We start from the raw sequence: 24,093 nt of genomic DNA on the forward strand, positions 1-24,093 counted from the left end.
AGGGAAACTACAGAAAATAAAGGCTCATCAGTTAATTTCAGAGAAGGGAGTATTTCCTGAATGCAGGTTGAAGCTCTTCTTTACATGGAGCACCCCTCGCCTCAAAGGTGGCAGGCAGGCAGGATGCTAGAACCCCAGGGTTTTGAGGGTGAGAATGAGGGGCTGTGGCAACTCCCGGGCTTGGGGCCAAGCGTTGAGCCCTCTCACCGTAGCTGAATGGAAGTGCCACCTGCTCTGGGCCCCATGTGACCCATCCTCTCTGAGGCAGCAGCAGTTCTCACCATCTGAGACAATGTCTAGGGCCCCCTGTGGATTAGCATGCACAGAGGGGTTTTGAGAAACTACTGACTCCTCTGTGATCATCCCCAGTGTGCTGCGCTGGGACTCACAGCTGCCCTTTCCATAGCAGTTGATCCCTCACATGCTGTTCTGAGCATGAACAGCTCTGGAAGCTGGGAGCAGAGCCTGTGCCAAGCTCCCCCAGGCTCACCTGGACCTCCCCCAGGCTCGGGCCATCCCTGCCAGCAGTTGGAATGCAGGGTCTGCCTGCTGAGTAGACAGCTGCTTTGCTATGCTGACGATCTAGTCGGGTCAGGGGAGTTTCAGTTACACCTTCATGGGTTGCTAGTCAAACCTCCCAAGGTAGGCAGGGGTTCTGTCTCACTTTTTACCCCCTCAGCTGGAAACAGAGGCCATTTCTGAGGCAGGTGCATTAGGCTGGACCCATTCTGTATGCAGTGTAGAAATGCTTGGGCAAGACTGCGTTTCTCTCTGGGGTGAGGAGGAAAGAGAACTATTCAAGGGTGGCCTGGTTGGCTGATGGCTGTCCCTGCAGGCCCAGGTCACCTGGACATGCTGGGGTGTTGGGGGGGAGAGCTGGGGGAATCTTTTTGCTTTCTTCACGCCTGCTGCTGTACTAGAGAGCAAGCCATGCTCAGCAGGGCCTGGCCCAGTTGAATGCAAGGTTAAACCCAGCAGCCAGATCTCAGTGGTGTGAAGGGATCCCTGAGTCAGGTGTACCGGTGGTGGTAAAACACAGCCCTATTTTTCCAAAGTTCTTTGCATACTGACAGACACTTAGAGAATAGAAGAAATGTTAATGATAATGAGGAGTTGCTGGGTGTTTGAGGTTAATGCCTTTGGGGTTTTACGTGAGCTGGTACTGCGCACACTCCAGGATGCCTGCACATTCCAGGGTCTGTTCTGTGGAAGCAGATCGGGTTGTGGGAAACCACACCCTGGGAACAGGCAGGCAGCTTGGATTCCTCTTCACGTCTGTGACTCTAAGCAAGTTTCCTCATCTTTCTGAGACTCAAATGATGGTGTTGAAGGTTTTAATGGGATGAAATGGAGGTAACGTGTTCAGCTCAGGGCCTGGCATGTAATAGCTGTTTCTTGCGCACTTACTGCTGTGTTGGAGCGTAAGTATGACAGAGGCCCTGGCAGGCTCGGTGAGATAGAACCCGGGGTGTGGTCAGCTGGGAGGGCCCAGAGCAAGGGCAAAGTAGGTCTGCCGCAGCAGTGGTTTAACTCCTCCCGTATTGTCTTGATTTTAATTCAGGAATCATCCTTCCAACCCCCGGGCCTCTCAGTTTCTTGATGTCTTATCCTCCCCCAACCTCAACCTCACTTGCCTAGTCTTACCCAGTCCTTGTCATTACCAGTATCTACATCATCCCAGTGTCAAGTTTCCCCCTTCCGTCCGCTCACTGTCTCTGGTGCTGTGACTCCCAACAGTCCTTTGAGTCCATCAGGATCTTCAGCCCATTGGCCCTCCCCACTTGCAACCCTCACTCAGCCCTTCAGGTCCTTGCCTCACTCCTTTTCTAGCTTTGAGTCTGGTCCATCAGTATAATCTCCTTTGCCCCCTTTTATGTCCTCTTATTTGCCTTGCAAAATACAATCCTAGTGAAATTCCTTCTCCTGCTGAGCATGGTGTAGAAAAGTGCAGCCACCCTGACTGGGGTCACCGAACCCAGGACCGTCAGGGGGCCCTTGATGCCATGCAGCCTCGCCCACACAGCCATAGAGTCTGGGAGCATTTCATACCTTCCTGCTTGCCTCCCCATCTGTGCCCCATCCTGCGTGTCTGGTCTCAGTGTCTGTTGCACTGAGGGTCCTGAAGCAGTTAGAACATCTTCTCCTGGCTGAGCCCGTCCCCTGCAGTGGGTCCCATTCTCTCTTCCTCCAGCACCTTCCCCCCAGCATACAAACATGCCATTATTTCTCCTGTTATAAGAAAATCTCCTGGCCCCCCTCCTCCTCAGTCTCCTTTGCTGGTTTATCCTCATCCCTCATCTTCTCAGCCCCTTACCACTGGTACACCTCGTAGCACAGTTTTTCACCTCTCTCTTTTCTGACTGTACTCATTCCCCTGGTGCATAAAGACGTGAGAAAACCAGCAAGAGGTTGACTCTCCTGCGGTCCACACTCATCTAGCCACCTTGCCTACTGCCTCTCACTTGTCTAATAGGCACCTCAAGCTTATTATTCCCCAAAGTGAGCTCCTCATCTCTCTCCACCCTGTTTTCTCGTATCAGTTGATGGCAAATCTGTCTTCCACTTGCTCAGGCCCGAACCTTGGATTCACCTTTGATTCCACTTTTTGCCTCAAACCCTGAATCTGATTTATCAGCAAATCCTGTTGGATCTACCTTCACAATAAATAGAAACTCTGAACACTGTTCCTACCCTGGTCCAGGCCACCAGCATCTCTCACCTGGATTCATGCAATTGCTTGCTTCTCAGCCAGTCTCCCTATTTGCATCCCTGCCTGCAGTCTCATCCACAGAGCACCCAGGGTGATCCTTTTAAGCTTCAATTAGATCACGTTATCTACTGCCTAGTACTCTCCAAAGGCTGCCATGTCACTCAGTCCTTACACTGGCCCACAAGGCCTTCGAGGAGCCGAACCTGTCACCTCTCTGACCTCATCTCCTACTGCTCCCCCGCCTTTGCTCCCAGGGCTTCAGCTGACACTGTGCCGTAAGGGCAGTGAGCTGAGCCCCTACTGTGGCCTTGCTATTCATCCAGTTCCCCAGGCCTTTCTGTTGGTGACTCCGTCCTGCCGGAACACTCCTCCCCCAGGTACCTCCTGTGCTCCCACCTTCGTTGCCTTCAGGTCTGTGCTCCAATATCACCTTCTCATGAGACCTTTCCTGACCACCGATATAAAATTACAATCCTCCTCTACTGCTTACTTATAGCACTGATCACTTTCTAATAGGTCATGTGATTCACTTTTGTCATTTTTCCCATCAGAATATATGTGAGAGCAGGGATTTTTGTCTTGTGTCATTTTGTACCTTCAGGGCCTAGAACAGTGCTTGGCACACGCATATTCAGTGAATGAATGAACGAATAGGAGATATTTGGTTTTCTTGGCAAGAACAGTTCTTGGGTCTGTGATGGGCTATCGAGGAAGGTGGGGAAGTGGAGATCCTGTTAGGAGGGCACCCCTTTGACAAAGCTCCTCCACAGACTGAGGCTCAAGTGTCTGTGACCTCAGGATTAAAATGGCGAATGGCAGCAAGACTCCAGGATCTTGCATTGCCGTGTGACTCACTGGTTCCTCGAGTGACCCTGGCTGTCTTCACCTCCTCATGGAGGGGCAGGCCTGGCCTTTGCACCTGTACAAACCCAACATACTCTGGGCAGTTTTGGATGCTTCCTCACAGGAAGCCCTTGGGCTGGGCTTGGATTAGGTCCTGGTGCAGATGAGGGACTCGCCTCACTGCCCTCCTGTCACAGGCCAGCCGGCTGGGCTAAGAGCCAACCCCAGCTGTTCTGCCTGCTGCCCTGTTGCTGATAACTTCCAGAAGATGACATTATGTTTCAAGTCAGCAGCTAATCATGAGAGGCTGGAGAGTGTACAAAATAAGAATTTTATTTTATAATTAAAGCAAAGAGGTAGGACCAGTAATCGGTCCCTTTGGTATTTATTCAGACCTTATCTGCCATATTCTCTCTTTAATAAAAGTAAGTACATAAAAATACATTGCCTATTTTTACCTCTCAAATCAGCCTTTGGTACCCTAAGAGAAGTCCCAGTATTAGTTAATTCATTTAATTTTCTTTTTGTCATAAAATAGGAAAGTTATAAGAATCTGCTTAATGTTGTATGAAACTGCTGTTTTTAACACAGTACCTTTTCCACCCAGGACAACTCTCACCTTCGTCTTAAGATGCAGGTGTTGGAGAAGTACGTTAAGAAGTGAAAACCTTTGTCAAGCAAAGAGTGTCGACTCATTGGTAGAAACTGAAACCCTTATACCCATAAAGGACCTGTGTCCTTTGGGAAGTGCTGGTGTGGTGCCTTTGCTTGCTGTTTGTTGAACGGGCTGCCTGGCACGTCCATGAGCTAAAGCAGGGTCTCAGACAAATATTGAGCGATTTTATCTTTATTCCTCACGACTGTTTGAAATACTGCAGAAAATTCTGGATGTCTATACATCAGGCTGTGGGCCCAGAGGCCTGGGGCAGCTGGAGGCCTAGGGTTGTGTTTGACTTGTGATTTCTGTCTCGGTGGCAGACCCCTGAGGAGCTGGATGACTCGGACTTCGAGACGGAAGACTTCGATGTCAGAAGCAGGACAAGCGTCCAGACAGAAGACGATCAGCTGATAGCTGGCCAGAGTGCCCGGGTAAGGACCAAGTTTAACTTGTCCTGCAGACCCTCCCTGTCCCTCTGTGTTCTTGGCTTTTTCTTTTCCAGGAAAACACTCTCATTATTAAGAACACCATTTTTCCTCTTGTTTTCTCTGGCAGTAGGACCTAAGCTGTGGCACCTGCTAGTCAATTGTAGGTTCATCCAAAACGTCTTCTCAGCTGTGCCCTGAAGCTTTGGTTTGTGAAGAGCCCTGAGTCAGGAAAGCCCTAGGATCTAGTCAATGCAATGTTTGTTAATAGGACAGTGAAATTCAAAAAAGATTGCTGTCTTTGCCTATCTCAATGATACCATAGGCATGAACTATTCAATTATTCATGGGTTAAAAAAAATAACAGTGGTACATTCAAGAAAATCAGAGCCATTGCATTCATTTAAGTCATTAAATCTTCAATCAACTGCATTTATGTTTTTGGGAGGATGCCAAGAAATATTACTAAGGAGTCTTTTTTCACCCCTTAGAAGAAATTTTGAACAGCGGGTACATCCCTGCTTTAAGCCCCACTCGGTCCTAAGCATTTTGGGAAGCTCAGTGGAGAGGAGCCCAAGGCCCTGAGTCTGTGACTTGAGGTGGGCAACAGGCCTCCAGGTGCTGCGGTGATAAGGTTTACAATGCCGTCTCAAGTACCTAAAAAGTATACTCTGCAGCAGGTTCTCTTCTGCCTGCCTGCCTGCCTTCTTTAAAATACACATTCTAAAACTACTTCTGGGTCACCTTGAAAAGTTGGAGATGTATTACAGCCACCGGGCCTGCCACGGACTCTGTGTATTAGCCCCTCCCTCATCTCCTCTCCCCATGGCAGGAGGCAGAGGATGAAACTTTTTTTTTTTTTTAAGGTTCAAATGAAGTTTATTTTTTTTAATATTTTAATTTTATTGGAGTATAGTTGATTTACAATGTTCTATTAGTTTCAGGTATCAGCAAAGTGATTCAGTTATACATTCTTTTTTAGATTCTTTTCTCATATAGGTTATCACAGAATATTGAGTTCCCTGTGCTATACAGTAGTTCCTTGTTGGTTATCTCTCATAAGAGATACATATGTGGTAGTGTGTGTATGTTCATCCCAAGCTCCTGATTTATCCCCCTGCCCCCCACACGTTTCCCCTTTGGTAACCATAAGTTTGTTTTCGATATCTGTAAGTCTGTTTCTGTTTTGTAAATAAGTTCATTTCTATCTTTTCTTTTAAATTATCAATAGATTCCACATATGAGTGATAGCATATATTTGTCTTTCTCTGCCTGACTTAATTCTTTAAAAGTTTCATCCTCCGAAATGAAGTAAGTTAAGCAGATTCTGTCCCTGTGCAGGCGTGATCATGAAGCTTCTGTACTGGCCTTCAACCCCTCATACCCTGTTTTTCTCCACACTAAAACTTGTTCTTGAAAGTGGGTCGGGAATTCAGGCTGCTGTAAACTTCGGTGCAAAATGGCTCTTCAGGCAAAATGAAACCTATTAAAGCATTAGCCTACCTGTGTCATAGATTGCTTGGTGGAAATATTCTTGGCTAATGCACTGTGAGAATTTCATATTCTCTTTATGTAAGAGCTTCCTGGGCTTCTGATTTTAGGCGATCATGGCTCAGCTTCCCCAGGAGCAAAAAGCAAAGATTGCGGAACAGGTGGCCAGCTTCCAGGAAGAAAAGAGCAAGCTGGATGCCGAAGTGTCCAAGTGGGACGACAGTGGTAATGACATCATCGTGCTGGCCAAGCAGATGTGCATGATCATGATGGAGATGACGGACTTTACCCGGTGAGCAGTGCCCGGCCCCAACCTGCTACACGGAGGGCTGCCCCCCTCCCTGCAGGTCACCTCACACAGGCAGGACGTGCTGCTCTGTACACACTTTTCTGTTCATCTCCACCTACGAGGGCTTCAGCTACGATCATTCTTGTTCCCTTTTTTTCAGAGGTAAAGGACCGCTCAAAAACACATCAGATGTGATCAGTGCCGCCAAGAAAATTGCTGAGGCGGGATCCCGGATGGATAAGCTTGGCCGTACCATCGCAGACCATGTAAGTGACAGACTTGCCACATGGGCCTCGAAGTTCATCCTGGGACTCTGGCAGCCCAGCAGTGATAACAGTGTTTTTCATGAGACACAGCACTTTTCCCATCTCAAAAATTCTTAACTCGTCAACCCGCTTGACTAATATCAGCATAGAGTTTTAAGGATTTCTGTATTCCTGTTTCTTCTTTGACAAGTTTTATAAGGCAGGCCCAGTTTGCATTACAGCACATCTCTGGAGTAGGTGTGTATGTCCTGAAATCTTCCCTTGGTTGACAGCTAAAACCAGCCTTTACTGTTGTTTATTATCTCCCAGATCTCTTCAGGATGTCAGCTCTGGGCAGGAGCTAATTCTGCAAGCCCTAATAATACACTGAAACTAGGTGTATAAGAGCCTCTTCTTGTGGAAGTATTGCAGTATTTCATGTGAGAATCAGGAGCCTTTTTGGCTAGTGCTTTGGAAGGCTGACGTGCCCAACTGGGGACAGATATCTATGTCCTCAATCACCCAGCCTTCATCCCTTCATTCTCTGTATTGATATGTCCAAAAAAATGTGGTTCCTACCTCCTGGAAAGTTTACAATATATTCCCCTTGATGCTCCAAGATATTATCAGCTGTAGTTACAAACCCTTCCCACTCCTTTCCCTTAAGTATCCACACGCTCAGCCTGCATTGGGGTTGCGGGACAAGTGACAGTGGTTTCTCATTGCTCAAGCCAAAGATTGGGAAGTCATCCTCAACTCCCCTCTTTCATGTAATAACCGATACTCGGCCCTCGTGCTTCTACTGGCCACATGAATCTCAACACCATCTATCTGGTCCTTCCCTCTTAGCAGCCCCCAGCTGAGTCCTGACACGCATGGCCCACGCCTACACCACTGTGGCCTCTCCTCACTGATTTCCTGCTCTCTCCTCTGCACTCCAGCCTCCACACAGTTGCCAACACAGTCGTCTTATATGATCATCTTAAAATGCAAATGAGGTATGGCTTTGCCATGCTTCAGTAGCTTCTTAGAATAAAATTCTAAATCTCCAGCAGGGTCTGCACCCCAGCCTCACAGGAGGGAGGTTTTTGCATAAACAAACACTTGAGAGAGGTGCTTTGTTCCTTCTTTGGGTGAAGTCTCCGAAGCTGGCCCTGAGCTTTGGCAGCAAGACAGGCGTTTCCCTGTGACTGGTCGTGACCCCACGGCTCCCACGTGCTCTTCTTGCTTTGGTTGACTCACCCGTTCTCCGTCTGCCTAAAACGACTCTCCTTTCATCAGGTGTTTACAGAATGCATCATAACTGAGCAGATAAAGTCCCTCTGAGCACAAGAGCTATTTGGATGGTTATCACCTAGCTCACAGCACTCTCACTTTTCTCCAGAACCAGACTCTCGCTTGCTGAAGCTTTTTTTTCACCTTTAGGGGCAGGGGCTGCAGCAGAGAGTAGCCTAGGGCTATGATGGCCCCAGGTAATTGGGTAACTCCTCTCTCTTGCCCTTTGCTCCAGCAAGGAGTAAAGAAGCTGGTGGCACACTGAGCCTTTCAGAAATATCTGTGGGGGTGGGTGTGTTTGGGCCGGGCTCAGAGTGCTTGGTGCTAATTCTGCTCTCCTGTCAGTGCCCAGACTCAGCCTGCAAGCAGGACCTGCTGGCCTACCTGCAGCGCATCGCCCTCTACTGCCACCAGCTCAACATCTGCAGCAAAGTCAAGGCTGAGGTGCAGAACCTCGGTGGGGAGCTGGTCGTCTCCGGGGTAAGTTCCATCTGTGAAGAGAGCTGGTCAGTGGGAACGTGCTAGGAAGTGTGCTGTGGGAAAACTGGAAGTTTCCTCTTGGTCCTCAGAGGCCAAGGGCTGCACATTGGCTACTTCCTGCAGAACTGCAGCTCTGCTTAGCATGCTTGGTGACAGCTAGGAGCTCTTACAGTGCTTGCCTCTTCCCCTTTGCTGACCACTCCACAGGGAATAGTATTTTTATCTTCATCGCTTTTCTTCCCCCAGAGAGAACTGAGCCTGTTCAGAAATTGCAGAGATGACATATAGGCTTTCTCAAACCCCCTCCCTGCTCAGAGTTCCCAAGTAGTATCTCTTCCCTTGTCACCTTGGGCAGGGGAAAGAGGACATCTCGCTACACTGAAGCCCTGTGGCTTCTGCTAAACCCCACAGAATATCCTTTCAAAGAAGACTTGGTATGTTGGACATACTCATACCATTTGCTTACCTGCTACAACATAAATGCCCCTGTCTCTGGGGAGCAATTATCTATATTCTCTAAATGAGAGAGGAGACTCCCTGGGTCATTACTGAAAGCACTTGGTGGGGGGGAGGTCTCTGTCTAGGAGGCTAACTTATTGCCACCTCCCCCTGCACCATGGCCGTCCGTGGCTGTTCTCGGTGCTTATGGTTATAGCTCTGCCATCACGCAAAAGATTTCGGCAGATCCTCCCCCAACTTGAGTGAGTGAATGAAAACTTGTTGAGGGGTGGGGGCAGGTAAGGTAATGGTACCTTAGGTTTTTATCACTCCTCCCTTCTTCAAAGGACCTGAAACACAGGCATTTTCAGGGTATTTGGATAAGAGCACCCAGTCATTGGGAGAGCCAATCAGGAGCAGGGCTGCTGCCCCACCCTGTCCTGGTCCAGGAGGAGAGGGGACTCCGCTGCCAGGGACTGACAGCCTCCAGCTGGACCGGAGGGTTCAGGCCCTCCGGTACCTAGACGCAGGCCCCTGGGTACATGTGGGGTTGGAGGTCAGGCCTGTGCTCACCTCCCTGTCTGTGCCTCTCAGGTGGACAGCGCCATGTCCCTGATCCAAGCTGCCAAGAACTTGATGAACGCTGTGGTGCAGACAGTGAAGGCGTCCTATGTGGCCTCCACCAAATACCAGAAGTCTCAGGGGATGGCTTCCCTTAACCTCCCTGCTGTGTCGTGGAAGATGAAGGCGCCTGAGAAAAAGCCCTTGGTGAAGAGAGAGAAACAGGATGAGACACAGACCAAGATTAAGAGGGCATCTCAGAAGAAGCATGTGAACCCTGTGCAGGCCCTCAGCGAGTTCAAAGCCATGGACAGCATCTAAGGCTGCCCCCAGCCCTCAGGGCTCCTAAAGATCTGTCACTGTTCTTCACTCGTGTATTTGCTAAATAGAACACTGATGTTAGATTCCATAGGAAAATAGATTTCAGACCTGGCCAAGCTGGTGAATTTTGCAAAGACATACTTGTGTTTAAGTCAGTCAAAAGTACTTTTAGAATTCAGGAGCATATATCTAGCTATATTTTTTTATAAGCGTAAAAATTCCATAACCAAAGAGAATCCCACATTAACTTCTTAGTAACACTGTTGACCAAGTTGAGATGCCTGTCCTCCTAGTGGTGGCAGGCAGCTGTAGGGTTTGAGAGAAGGGGGTCTGACTCCACCCTGGTTCAGGGAGAGGGCTTCCACTGGTTCCGGCAGTTTGACTGACTGGTATTAAACGACCAGATGACCCAGAGTAAGCAACCTGGGCATCTTAGGAGGCCCTGGAAAAAGGAACATTCCCAGAAAGGTCTTCAGAGGGACAAACCACACGAAACTGAGTCAAACATAAATGTATCATGAAGAAAACTGATTACTCTCTTTATGACATGAGAATTTTAATGCATGGTTACAATAACTAATGTACTCTGCTGCAGGACATTAATAAAGTTGCTTTTTTCAGGCTAGAATGTTGTGATGCTGTAATCAGAACATGCTTTTTTCCCTTTCTTCAGCTTCAAATGCAAATTCATCATTGGGCTCACTTCTAATAATTGCAGTGTTTCCTGCCTTGGGCTTATGAGAGAAGCCTGACAAAATAAATACTGTTTGCTTAGGCAGTAATTTAGACTTACCTTATTTGTGATTACTATAGCGATTACTGTAGCTACAAGGTATAATTTTACTTATTTAAATTTTATGAATTTGAATGTTTTTTACACTAACTTTTCCCAATAAAGTCCAAAATGAAACCAAGTCTAAGGAGCCAAAGTCCTTTTCTTTGCCTTCCAGTAGAGTTGAGTTTTACATTAAACATCTCCTGGATTTGCCTGCAGCATCTGCAGTGCTCTTGGCCCTCCCGCTGTCCCTCGTTCCCTGGATGGTACTGCCCAGTGAGGAGCTCAGCCCCTGGGCCTCTTCTCTTCTCTGGTTCTGCTCACTCCTGATCTTAGCCAGACTCCTGACTTTAAATACCATCCAAATGCCAACTTCTCCCAGAACTAGACTTTTATAACTGCGTGCTTCCTAAACTCTCCACTTGGATGTCTTCGTAAGTATCTCAAACTGGACCGTCGATTCTTCCCTTTGAAATATATGCTGGGTCCAACTATTTCTCACCAGTTCCGCTTGCCATTACCTGGTCTAAGCCCTCATCACTGCATTAATTTCTATTCGTGTGTAACAAACTGCCCTAAAACTTAGCAGCTAAGACAACAAATATCACCTCACAGTTGCTGAAGGTCAGGAATCCAGGGGCAGCTTAGTGGGAGGTTCTGACTCAGGGTCTCTTATGAGGCTGCAGTCTCTGGAGGCTTGTGAGCTGGAGGGTCCACTTCCAGGCTCTTTCACGGGGCAGGTGAGCAGAAGGCTTCGGTTCATGCCAGGTGGGCCTTCCCATGGCAGCTGCCTCCCCCCAGAGTGAATGATCTGAGAGAACGGCAACCAGATGGAAGCTACAGTGTTTTATAAAAACCTGATCTCAAAAGCAATACGTCATCCCTTCAGTATTCTATTGGTGACACAGACCACCCCTGGTCCACGGTTGGAGGGCACATGGCCAGGAGGTGGCTCCTACGTCTGTACGGGGACCATTGCAGTAGCCTACCCTCCACCAGGCTTCCCTGATGGTCCCGCTCCCACGGCAGTCACGGTAACCCCTATATACAAGTCAGAGCATGTCATCCTCTTAGCTCAAACCTTTCAGTGGCTTCCACGTTCTAAAAGAGTCCTAAATGACGGGTTTGGCCTCTTGTTGTCTCTGGCCTTCCCTCTCACCAGTCTTTGTCATTTGCCCTTTACACTTGTGGTTCCACTGTCCCCAGAGACCACTATTTCTTCTCAGGATCGCCTTCAGGTGTCTTGTCAAAAGTCCCCTTATCAGAAAGACCTCCTCTGATAAATCCTTACCCTGCCCTCCTTGTTCATAGCTTTGAACTATTTACGCATCCATTTGTTTCTATTGTAAGCTTCACAGGGACAGGAATCCTTATTTTGTTATCACTGACTCTCCAAGGCTCAGGACACAGTAAATGGCCACCCTGGGGATCCCTCGCGGGGCCAGGCCCACAGGCACTGGCCTCCCTTTACTCAGCCGTTCCTCCTGGCTGACTCAGAATCCATGCTGACGCTTGGAACATTTGCATGGCTTTTGTTGCCATCAGTTTCTCACATTCCGAAACTGTCTTCCGGGCTTCAGATACACGTCTGTCCCCAGCTGCTTCACCCCATCCGCTGATGTCCTACAGCCCTGCACCCCAGTGCCAGGTTACCATCCAGTCTATCTCCCCACTCAGCCCATCTACTTCTCAGAGGCCGAGCCCCAGCCCTCGTCTGGACAGCCACCTTCCTCAGCCTCCAGCATCCATTATCCATTCTCCACCTGGTGGCTAAGGAAGCTTCCAAAAACTTCTCAAGAGTCGAGCCTCTGCATACAACCCTCTGGGGCCCCCCATGCCTGCCTCAAGAATGCCTGGCACTGTGACCCTGCCCTCTGCACCCACACTGCCCCCTGGAAGCGATTCCTGGGACACACCTGTGCTCTCCCTGTGAGCCCATCACTTGCATGTCCCAGTCATCACCTTTGCCATCCCAACCTTAATACCATTATTTACCTAAAAAGACTGACTTTTGTTGAGCTTCGCCTCCTCCTAAGCAATATCTATGAAATCATGTTTGATGTGCTACATTTTTTTCTAATACGTTAAAATAATTTTAGTAACTGCTCATTCATGCATCACCTAAAATCATCCCTTGTATCAATATCACAATGGGAAACAGTGGCCCACAACCATTCCCTGCTCATCAGGCCTTGGCTTGGCCCTCTTGGCCATGGCACGTGGTGTCATGGCGCCAGCCCTCACAGGACTGTCCTGCATTCCTTGGGGAAACGGCATTGGTTTTGGTCACCCCATTGCCCAGCAGAGGGCCTGGCACGTGCTTGACAAATAGCTGTTGAACCATTCGAGTGATTCATTGCTTTAAACCAATCTATCAGAAGATACTAGAAGGCAGAAAGCAGGTCACTGAGGAGGCACCAGAGGCCTTGCCCAGAAATCCTGAGATCCTCCTCTGCCCTCCTCAGAGACCATGATCGGAAGCGGCGTGGCCTGGGCTGAGCTCAGGAGAGACTCACCTCACCATGTCCTTGGGGGGATTTGCTCCTGCCCCTTGGCTACCGCCAAGAGAACTGTCTCCCCTCAGCATCCTGAGGCTTCTTGCTTCTCAGCCAGGGCAGCGGTGACCCTGTCACCTCCCTCCGTGACACCTCCTCCAGTGAGGCCTGGCCAGCTCCCTGCCGGATGGCGCCTCGCCAGCCTGGCATTCTGGGCCTGGCCGCCCCACACACCCGCTCTGGCCACGACCTGTGCACAGGGTGGGCAGAGCCCAGCTGCCCTCCCCCCTGCCCTGCAGCGCCTCCCACAGCGCCTAGGTGGACACTTCAAAGGCCCCACCTCCCCTCTGCAGCCTTAATCCTCACAGCTTCCGCTCTCCACTCCACTGAAAGAAGAAAGGAGGAGCGGCCACATGCTGGGGACGCCCAGGGTCCCCGTCAGGCCTTTACCCACATCCCCACATTGCTTGTTTACAGCCTGGGAGGTGTTGCTGCTATTATTGCCCCTCAAACTTCACAGGTGTGGGAACTGACTCAGGCACGGAGCCCTCACCCAAGTTACACAGCTCACAAGCCGCCCAGCCCCTCCTCCCAGCCGCAAGATCCAGTCCCTCTAAAGCCCAGGTTCTGACCATCCCTCTGGAGCCCTAGACGGCAGCAAAGGGGCTGGCGCCCCCAGTCTTCCTCCCAGGAGGCTGACTCGAGGAGGCCGGCAGCTGGGAACGCCCTCACGCTCCCACCACACCTGCCCCATCCCTGCACGGGTCCTCAGGACTCTGCCTGTCAGGATGCAGGAATTCTCCAGGCTCCTGGGTAAAGCCACCCCCTGACTAGTCACTGGATCCCGGCCCACTCAAGGATTTTACCCCTCAATTCTCCCCTCCATTTCCTGCCTCGCCAAGTTTTCCTTCCCCCTGGATCGTTCTCATCAGCACACAAAACATGTTCTGATAGCTCCCAGAGTTTAAAAAAAAAAAGACAAAAAGCTTTTCTGAGTCCATGTCTCCCCTCCCCTTACACAGCTCCTCAGGTGAGTGTTCAGACCCCATCTCCACTGCCCGCCACCATTATCCCCACACGGTCCAGCCTCCTCTCAGCAGCATGTGCAGCCTGCAGCCACTCCCTCCTTCCCTGTCACACTTTCGCTAGATTTCCACCTCCACACCCTTCACTTACCCTGCTCCTGATATCCTTTACCATCTCCTTCTCTTGATCTCTAATGTTGAGCTGGTCCAGCCCTCTGACCTTGATCCTCTTCTCTTCCTTGTTTCCGGTGATTCCTAAGCAGTGGTTTGCTGGATAATGTGCAACAACCAGCTTTTCAGGGTGGGGTTGGGAGAGACTGCATATATAACCATACATTTTGTTATACATTTTACTCCTATAAAGGAATTACAGCACACAATTCATAAATAACAAAATATGCAATATTCTTTACTCTAAATTCCACTGAAGCTTTCTTTGATTTTTGCTGAACTCTTGCATCCATAGCCAACCTATGGGTGCAACCAACAGAGTCTAGTTCTGACATGAATATTGGTTGATATTTTTGTTTACCTTAAGGAGTAAGGAAGTAAAACAACAAAAATATATGTGTGAGAATTTTACTTGTTTGTCAGTGAGTGACCTCTTTGCTGAATCAGATAATAGTTGTCAAATACTGTAAGACAATTTCCTCAATTTTTTGTGCTATGTATAGATGACACACTTTAAGTTTAATTGGCATTAACGTTTTCGTCATCACTTTCTCAAGTCTAGACAATCGACAAAACAATAAATTAAGCCTTGGTCTGTAGCATTTCCCAACTTCTATGGTGTAAATACTCCCACCACATCAGATTTCCAGCCACCCACGCGGTGTCCTGATAGTGGAACTGGGAAGAGAAGCACAGAAGCGCAGGAAGAGAAGCGTTTCCACCACTAGATGCAATAGACGGAAGTAATCTCAGGAGCAGAGATAACAGTCAAATGTTAGGAAAGGGTATGTTCTGAGTATTTATGACCTTAAAATTTTTTAGCTATAAATTTACACGGATTAAGATTCACTCTTTTTGGTTCACAATTCTGAGTTTTGACACATGCGTAGAGTTGTGTAACCACCACCACAACCAAGATACAGAACAGTTCCAACGCCCTCCCCAAGATTCCCGTGCTACCCCAAGGTCGTGGAAATGTCCCCTAAGTCCTGACAAAATGCTTTCCCTATAGTTCTGCATTTTCCAGAATGTCACATAAATAAAGCAAAAGGTTTGCAGCCTTTTGAGTCTGGCTTCTTTCAATCAGCAGCATGCATCTGAGACACATGCGTTTGCTGTGGCACCAGCAGTCCACTCCTTCCCACTGTGGAGCAGAAGCAGTGCGTGGATAACCACATTGGTCCATCCAGCCCCAGATGAGGAACATTTTAATTGTTTCTCGTTTTGTTTTGTTACAAATAAAGTTGATATAAATATTCATGTACAAGTTTTTGTATAAACAAAGATTTTTATTTATCTTGGGTAAATACCTAGGAGTGAGAATGGGATGCTGTATGATAAGAACATGTTGAACTTTATAAGAAACTACCCAACTGTTTTCCATAGTGGCCGGCATTCTTGCTTTGTTCCCAATCTTAGAAAAACAAAGAAGTCAGTCTTTGACTATTGAGTTTGAGGTTTGCTGTAGGTTTTTATGTGGTTTCCCTTCATCAGGTTAAGGAAGTTCCCTTCTGTTCCTAATTTGCTGAGAGTTTTTATTAGGAATGGATATTGAATTTTGTCAAATATTCTTTCTGCATCTACTGGGATGATCATGTGGCTTTTTCTTCTTTAGAAACACATCATCTGTGTTCCCACCATAACATATGAGCATTCCAGTTGCTCTGCATCCTCACCAGCATGTGGTATTGTCAGGTTGTGTTTGTTCAGGTTTTTTTTTTTAAGCCACTTTAATAGGTGTCTATTCATGTCTCGTTGTGGTTTTAATGTGCATTTCCCTAACAACTAATGACACTGAGCATCTTTTCATTTGCTTATCTGTCATTTGTGTATCTACTTTGGTGAAATGTTTTCTCAAATCTTTATTTTTTAAAACTGGGTTGACTATTTTCTTGTTTTGAGGATTCTTTATATATTCTGGATACAAGACCTTTGTCAGATATATAATTTGCAAGTATTTTCTCCCTGTTTTTGGCTTGTCTTTTTATTTTCTTAATTCCACAGATCAAGTTTCTAATTTTGATGTTGTTCAATTTATCAATTTTTAACTTTATGAATTGTGCTTCTGGCGTTGTAGCTAAGAACTCTGCCTAACACAAGGTCACAAAGATTTATTTCCTGTTTTCTTCTAAAAGTTTTATAATTTTTCATTTAGGTCTATGTTTGGTTTTGAGTTAAATTTTGTATAAGATGACAGGTATAGGTCAAGGTTCATTTTCTAAAACATGGCTGTCCAGTTGTTGCTACACCATTTATTGAAGACGAATCTTTCTCCACTGAAGTGTCTTTGCACTTCTGTCAACTCAATTAACTATATTTGTGTGGGTCTATTTCTGAACTCTGTTGTGATTCATTGATTTATGTGTCTATTCTTTGACCAATGCCACACTGTCTTGATTACTATAGCTTTGTAGTTAAGTCTTAAGACCAGCTAGTATGAGTGAGTCCTCCGAATGTATTCCTCTTTTTTTTTTTTTAAAGATTGAATTTAAAATTTTATTTTTGGCTGCATTGGGTCTTCACTGCTGTGCACAGGCTTTCTCTAGTCGTGGTGAGTGGGGGCTATTCTCTGTTGCGGTGTGTGGGCTTCTCCTTGCAGTGGCTTCTCTTGTTGTGGAGCACAGGCTCTAGGCATGCGGGCTTCAGTAGTTGTGGCGCGTGGGCTCAGTAGTTGTGGCACATGGGCTTAGCTGCTCCGCGGCATGTGGGATCTTCCCAGACCAGGGCTCGAACCCACGTCCCCTGCATTGGCAGGCATATTCTTATCCACTCTGCCAACAGGGAAGTCCTGTATTCCTCTTTTTCAAGGTTGTTTTAGCGATTCCAATTCCTTTGCATTTCCATATATTCAAATCAGACTCTTGATATCTAAGAAATTCCTACTTGGGACTGCAATGAATCTATAGGTCAATTTAGGGGGCAGACTTAACAATATTGAGTCTTCCAACCCATGAACACAGTGTGTCTCTCTATTTAGATTTTTTAACTTTCTTTCATCAGTGTTTTGTAGTTTTCAGCATAAAAACCCTGCATATTACTTTGCTAGGTTTATACATATTTCATTTGTTTCATTGCTATTGTAAATGTTTGTTTTTTAAATTTAATTCCCAGTTGTATATAGAAATACAGTTGATTTTTGTATGTTGGCCTCATGAGCATGTTAAACATACTGCTATTTCTAGGAGATTTTTTTGTACATTCCATGGGATTTTTTTACATTGACAATTGTGTCACCTATGAATAGAGACAGTTTTATTTCTTCTTTTTCATTCAGTATGCCTTTTATTTCATTTTCTTGCCTTACCGCACTGCCCAGGATTTCCTGTACAATATTGAAAAGGAGAGGTGAGAGCCGGCATTCTTGCTTTGTTCCCAATCTTAGAAAAAAAGAAGTCAGTCTTTGACTATTAAGTTTGAGGTTTGCTCTAGGTTTTTATGTGGTTTCCCTTCATCAGGTTAAGGAAGTTCCCTTCTGTTCCTGATTTGCTGAGAGTTTTCATTAGGAATGGATATTGAATTTTGTCAAATGTTCTTTCTGCATCTATTGGGATGATCATGTGGCTTTTTCTTCTTTAGTCTATTTATGTGGTGATTTGAGTCGAACTAGTCTTGCATTCCCAGGATAAACGCCACTTGGTGATGATGTATCTTTTTATACACTGCTACATTCAATTTGCTAATATTCTGTCAAGGAGCTCGCATTGAGGATTTTACTAGGGACTGCGGAAAAATCTGAAGTACTTACCACAGCCTCCAAGATCTCCCCTCCCCAAGCCACCCAACCTCATCATTTATGAGGGATGCTGATCTGTAATTCTTTTTTTTTTTTTGTCTTTGCAATTTATTTAACACAGATTCACTGTGGGAATTATAATAATTTCACTAGCCAAGAGAATACAGGATGTCTCTTAATAAACCAATAAAGAAATTAAACATACTCAAAACAAATGATAGATTAATTACCCTATTGTACCAGGCAAGGTGAGATAAAAGGAATAAAGTCCAAGTACACCTTAGTTAAGGTGTACCTTTTCTATGAGTTTTAGTTTCTCCGGAGAGAAGGCTTTGCCAACCAAGATCTGACTTCCATCCGCCAGCATAAAAGTCCATCGCAGCTAGAGCACGTTGCTAGGGAACAGTGGTGCAGGTGCCCATGGGCAGGCTGATCTCCTCTGGCTGCTGTTCCAACCACCACCTAATAAAGGTGTCGCCTTTACCAAGGCAAGAGGTATTAGCAAAGGGTAGCTTTTACCCGGACTGATAGTTGCTTCTCCTCATGTTCTTACCAATAAGCCCCCAGAAAGCCCCCTCAGCGGCTGGGCTAATAAGTGCTTTTCTTTTTTCTTCTCTTTTACTTTTTATTTTATATTGGCGTATAGTTGATTAACAATGTTGTTAGTGTCAGGTATACAGCAAAGTGATTCAGTTATACATATACATGTATCTATTCTTTTTCAAATTCTTTTCCCATTTAAGTTGTTAAATAATATTGAGCAGAGTAGCCTGTGCTATACAGTAGGTCCTTGTTGATTATTCATTTTAAATATAGCAGTGTGTACAAGTCAATCCCAAACTCCCCAACTATCCCTCCCCACCCAACCCTTCCCCCCCGTAACCATAAGTTCATTCTCTAAGTCTGTTAGTCTGTTTGGGTTTTGTAAATAAGTCCAGTTGCATCATTTTTTTTTAGATTCTGCATATAAGCGATATCATACAATATTCCTCTTTGTCTGTCTGACTTACGTCACTCAGTATGACAATCTCTAGGTCCATCGGTCCATCCATGTTGCTGCAAATGGCATTATTTCATTCTTTTTTTAATGGCTGAGTAATATTCCATTGTATATATGTACCACATCTTCTTTATCCATTCCTCTGTCAATGGACATTTAGGTTGCTTCCATGTCTTGGCTACTGTAAACAGTGCTGCAATGAACACTGGAGTGCATGTATCCTTCTGGACCCTGTTTTTCTCCAGATATACACCCAGGAGTGGGATTGCTGGATCATATGGTAGTTCTATTTTTAGTTTCTTAAGGAACCTCCATACTATTCTCCACAGTGGTTGTATCAATTTACATTCCCACCAACAGTGTAGGAGGGTTCCCTTTCACCACACCCTCTCCAGCAAAATCCAGTTTGTGGATTTTTAAAAAATATATATTTATTTATTTGGCTGTGCCGGGTCTTAGTTGTGGCATGCGGGATCTTCATTGCAGCATGCGGGCTCTTAGTTGCGGCATGTGGGATCTAGTTCCCTTACCGGGGATCGAACCCGGGCCCCCTGCATTGGGAGTGTGGAGTCTTAACCACTGGACCACCAGGGAAGTCCCTGTTTGTGGGTTTTTTGATGATAGACATTCAGACAGGTGTGAGGTGATATCTCATTGTAGTTTTGATTTATATTTCTCTAATAATTAGCAATGCTGAACATCTTTTCATGTGCCTCTTGGCCATCTGTATGTCTTCTTTGGAGAAATGTCTATTTAGGTCCTCTGCCCATTTTTTGATTGGATTCTTTTTCAAAGAACCATCTTTTCATTTCACTGATTTTCTTTAGTTTTTCTGTCTTCAATTTTATTGGTTTCTGCTTTTATCTTTATTATTTTCTTCTGCTTTCTTTGGGTTTAATTTGCTCTTTTACTAGTTTTTAAAAATTACCTTTGTTCTTTTAATATTTAATTTTAAGTATATACAATTTGATTTTTTTTTTTTAAGATTTTTTTGATGTGGACCATTTTTAAAGTCTTTATTGAATTTGTTACAGTATTGCCTCTGTTTTATGTTTTGGTTTTTTGGCCGCAAGGCATGTGGGATTTTAGCTCTCCAACCAGGGATCGAACCCACACCCCCTGCACTGGAAGGCAAAGTCTCAACCACTGGACTGCCAGGGAAGTCCCCAATTTGATTTTTAATAATGGCTGTATTCCACAACCAGCTCACAATGTTTCTGATATCCACACGCCTCACACACTGCTATGAGCTGGCTCCATCACACACTGCTTCCGAGTTTCTCTCTTCACAGGTGGTGGCCTCTTCACTCAGCTCCAGACTCTCTCCAGCTGCCTATTCAGCAACCCCACTGGAATGTCCAATCGACATCTCAATACAAACATGTCAAAACAACATCCACCACAAGGCCCCAATCTTTTTTCTCCTACTCTTCTATCCTCCCACTTTGTAAACAGCATCTCCAACACACCAGTTTGCTCAAGTCCCCGGGTAGGGCTTCATCCTTGACTCTTTTTTCCTCACACACCACATGTAGTCAGTCAGCAAGTCCTCTCAGCTTGACCTTTAAAACACATCTGGAGTCTGACCACTTCACACCACCTTCTCCATCATCACCCTGGTTCACACCGTATCAGCTCTCACCTAGATTCTACATCTGACCCCGCACGGGCCCCCTGCTTCGTCCTTGCCCATGTCATCTATTCTCACCACAGCAACATGAGTGATCCTGTTAAAATGTCAGTCACGTTGGGTCTCTCCTCTGCTCACAACTTTCCAATGGCTCCCATCGCAAAGAAGAAGCTCAAGTCCTTACCAGAGCGGCCAGGATCTGCCCTCCCCATGTTGCTTACTATTCTCCCTTCCACCGACTCTTGCTTTTCTTCCAACACCCAGCCATGTTCCTGCCTCTGCTATTCCCTTGGTCTACAAAGCACTTCCCCAGATTCCCACAGGGCTCACTGCCCCGCTTCCTTCTGTTCACACAGCACCTCCTCAGAGAGGCCTTCCCTGACACTCTTTAACCCCATTTCAGGCTTTATTTTTCTTCACAGCTTTTAGCACTCACTGCCGGACATCATATTACATACTTATTTGTCAGGGTCTACCCCACACACACCTCCACTGTTCCACTTACCACTTCATGCCCTAGAACAGCACCTGGGTCCTAGTAGTACTAAATCAGATTTGTTTGCGAAAGAAGGACTGAATAAATGAATGGGTGAGCAGCAGCCAGGAGAATGCTTAAAACCCACCCCTTGCTCCCTGCTGTATCGGGACGAGGGCGTGCTCCCTGGCAAGGCTGGTAGGGTGCTGGAGAATGTGGTCCCCTTGACTCCTGTAGCTCCACCTTGGCCATCTGGCCCTTCACCCCTGGCACTTCCTCCACCTATGGTGAACTGGGTTCCTCAAATGGACCACTCTCTCTCAACCTCAGGCCTTCTTCTATCTTCAGGCTGGAAACCCTTTCCCCACTCCACTTGGCTTGTTCTTCAAATGTCCTTCAGGCTACAGCTTGGCTACCACCGGCTCTGGGAGGCCTTCCTTGACCTCCTCAACTAGGTGAGGGGTCTCCTCAGCTCCAACTGACCAAGGCTTCCCCCACCACAGTACATGTCATGCTCAACTGCTTCCCCACCAGACTGTGAGCTCCCTGGTGGCAGGGCCTGTGATTTACTAATCTCAGGCCAGGGGGGCCCAACACAGAGTAAGTGCTCAACAAATACAATTTGAATGAAAGAATGAATGAACAAGTGGATTAATAAAGACCAAGCCTGCTGAGGGATGGAGAGAGGACTTAGGGCCCCCACCCTACTCCCCACCCCTGTCAGCCTCCCACACAGAGGGCCTGGTTCAGCCCAGCTGAGGAGCAGGGAACCAGCAATCATCCAGGGACTACAGGGTGTCAGCCAGTCACAGCTCTCAGTCCAGTCCTTGCCAGAAGGCCAAGAGCCTTGGGGCCCCACCACATGACAGGGGCTGGAGAACAAATAAACGGCCTCCAGGCCCTGGCAGGAAGAAGCTGAATCACCCCAAGTCTGGTCACTATGCCCCCCCCCACCATTACCACTTTCTGCCTAATTTCAAGCCCAGGTCACACTCCCTGGGCACAGCCCCCAGGATGGCACCCAAAGGGAAGGCAGAAAAGGGCTCCTCCTAGACCTGCAGACAACAATCACTGATGAACTGGGTGGCAGAACCAGAATCCACACCCATGCCGCCTGAGCCTGAGCCCTGGGTCACACTGCTGCCTGTGTCCCCTGGAGGGTCTGCTTCAGGGCCCAGGACCAAGAAGTCAGAGGCCCATGATGAACCCAGATGAGGCCACTGAGAAGACAGACTGCAGACCAAGCTGCACCCTCCCTGACGCCTTGTCTGTGTGTATGTGAAGTGGAGAAGAAGGGAGAAACAGTCCCATCACCCGGCTGTGGCAGCCTGGCACTGGTCTGGCTCCCCTCTCTCACCTCCCATATGCTCTTTTCTCGGCCCCAGGGTCCCCTCTCCCCAAGAGTTCGTGGCCCAAAATCTCCTTTCCACTTTACAGGTATGCTATTTTATGCAGCATACCTGAGGGCAGAAGAGATACTGGGGTCCTCAATTAGGCCTCTACTAGTGTCACTCCTTCTGTGGGAACCCCTTCCCATATCCCAGATCAGACCCTGGTGGTTAAAGAAGCTTCAGTGGCTCTGGGGATCCTCAGTCCTAGCCTGATACTACCACAGGGGCCTCACAAGCCCTTCTTCCACAGCTCCCCACATTTCTGTCAGCCCTCATCCAAATAGTGCACCTGCTCCTACTGCCTCAGTGCTCACCTCTGCCAGGACCGAGACTCAGACCAGACTTGCTCCCAAGTCCAAGCTCCCCTCTCTCCATGTGCCAGGGCAGCCCCATTCCCCTATGTCTCACCTTCCCCCTTTCTCAAACCCACCTGAGAGTCTCCTGACACCCTCTTTAAAGTGACTCTTGACCTTGGCCTTAGCCAGGTCCCAGCACCTCCTTTCTGCACTCTGCCCTGCTCTGCCATCTCTCCTGGCCCTCCCACCACTGCTTGTCAAATTAAAATGATCCTTTTCTGAGCCAAACATTCAAGCTTTCCACATCATGGTCAGCCCAGCAAACTCCAGCTCTGTCACTCACAACCTGTGTGACCTCAGGCAGATCATTTAGCCTCTCTGGCCATGATTTCCTCATATGTAAAATGTACTTCGAAGGCTACTGAGAGGTTTTAAAGGCAGTGAGTCAGTAGGTATCCAACACTTGATAGACTTTGGGTCTGATCCCCACAACGGCCGAGCCCTGAGGCATCCTACCCTGGCTCAACAGACTCCTGCTTTCCTCCTGCCCTCCTGGGAGAGCTCTCTACAGCCAGCAGCACTCCCAGGCTTCCTGTGTGTTGTGGCATGAGGTGGGCAGGGGAGGGTCTGAGGCCGAGCAAAGGGACTGCAGGGAAGGAAGCCACCAACTTGCCCCAGGTTTCTCTGGGCCTCAGTTTCCCCTCAGCTCAGTGAAGCTGAGATTTCTACACGCAAGGCCAGGATGGGGAGATTTCTACATGGAGGCTGGGAGGGGCTGCCTGAGCAGCAGGAGTGAGCCTCTGGTGCATTGGGAAAGGCAGAAAAACAAACGCACCAGAATCCAAATCAGGAAAGCCCAGAGCAGGGGTTGCCGTGGCAACCTGCGGCAGGCTCCCAGCTTCTCTGGGGTGGGAGCCGCGACTTGTCAGGCTCGGCTGCCCCTGCCTCCAAGGCCGCCTCCTCCAGCTCAGCGCAGATCACCACAGACACAGGAGAGGGGCAAGGGCACAGAGAAGCACCTCTGCCCCGTCAGGTGGGCCCGGCAGGCCTGGGCTCCCACTACCAGCTTTATCGAGATTACTCCTCTCCCAGAGTTAGGCCTACACCCAAAGGCCTCCCGAGTGCACGAAGCCACCGCAGTCCCACCACCCGGACCCCAGTGCCAAAAGCTCCAGCCTCGCCCATCAGCTGCCTGGGCTGACACAGCATCCCTGCGTGTGGAGATGCCCTCAGGCTTCTGCCAGTGCCAGTGGCCTCGAAACTAATATGTAGGCACAGGATGAAGGGGGCAGTGAGATGATTACCCAGATCTCCCTGCATAGCTGGGTGAGGAGGGGACAAGCACGAGTGCCAGGCACTGGTGTAG

The 24,093-nt window shown here is 47.7% G+C and overlaps 1 protein-coding gene across 1 annotated transcript in view; it reads left to right on the forward strand.

Moving 5' to 3' along the window:
• CTNNA1 (catenin alpha 1) overlaps positions 1-10,650 on the forward strand; it is a 185,966-nt gene extending 175,316 nt beyond the window's left edge. Inside the window, exons 14-18 of the mRNA XM_036845650.1 lie at positions 4,532-4,642; positions 6,238-6,419; positions 6,577-6,682; positions 8,282-8,416; positions 9,449-10,650. Coding sequence (XP_036701545.1) covers positions 4,532-4,642; positions 6,238-6,419; positions 6,577-6,682; positions 8,282-8,416; positions 9,449-9,736 — 822 coding nt within the window. The 3' untranslated portion in view covers positions 9,737-10,650. The remainder of the gene's footprint in view (positions 1-4,531; positions 4,643-6,237; positions 6,420-6,576; positions 6,683-8,281; positions 8,417-9,448) is intronic.
• Positions 10,651-24,093: the final 13,443 nt, after the last annotated feature.

Source organism: Balaenoptera musculus, chromosome 3, assembly GCF_009873245.2.
Source record: "Balaenoptera musculus isolate JJ_BM4_2016_0621 chromosome 3, mBalMus1.pri.v3, whole genome shotgun sequence".
NCBI lineage: Eukaryota > Metazoa > Chordata > Mammalia > Artiodactyla > Balaenopteridae > Balaenoptera > Balaenoptera musculus.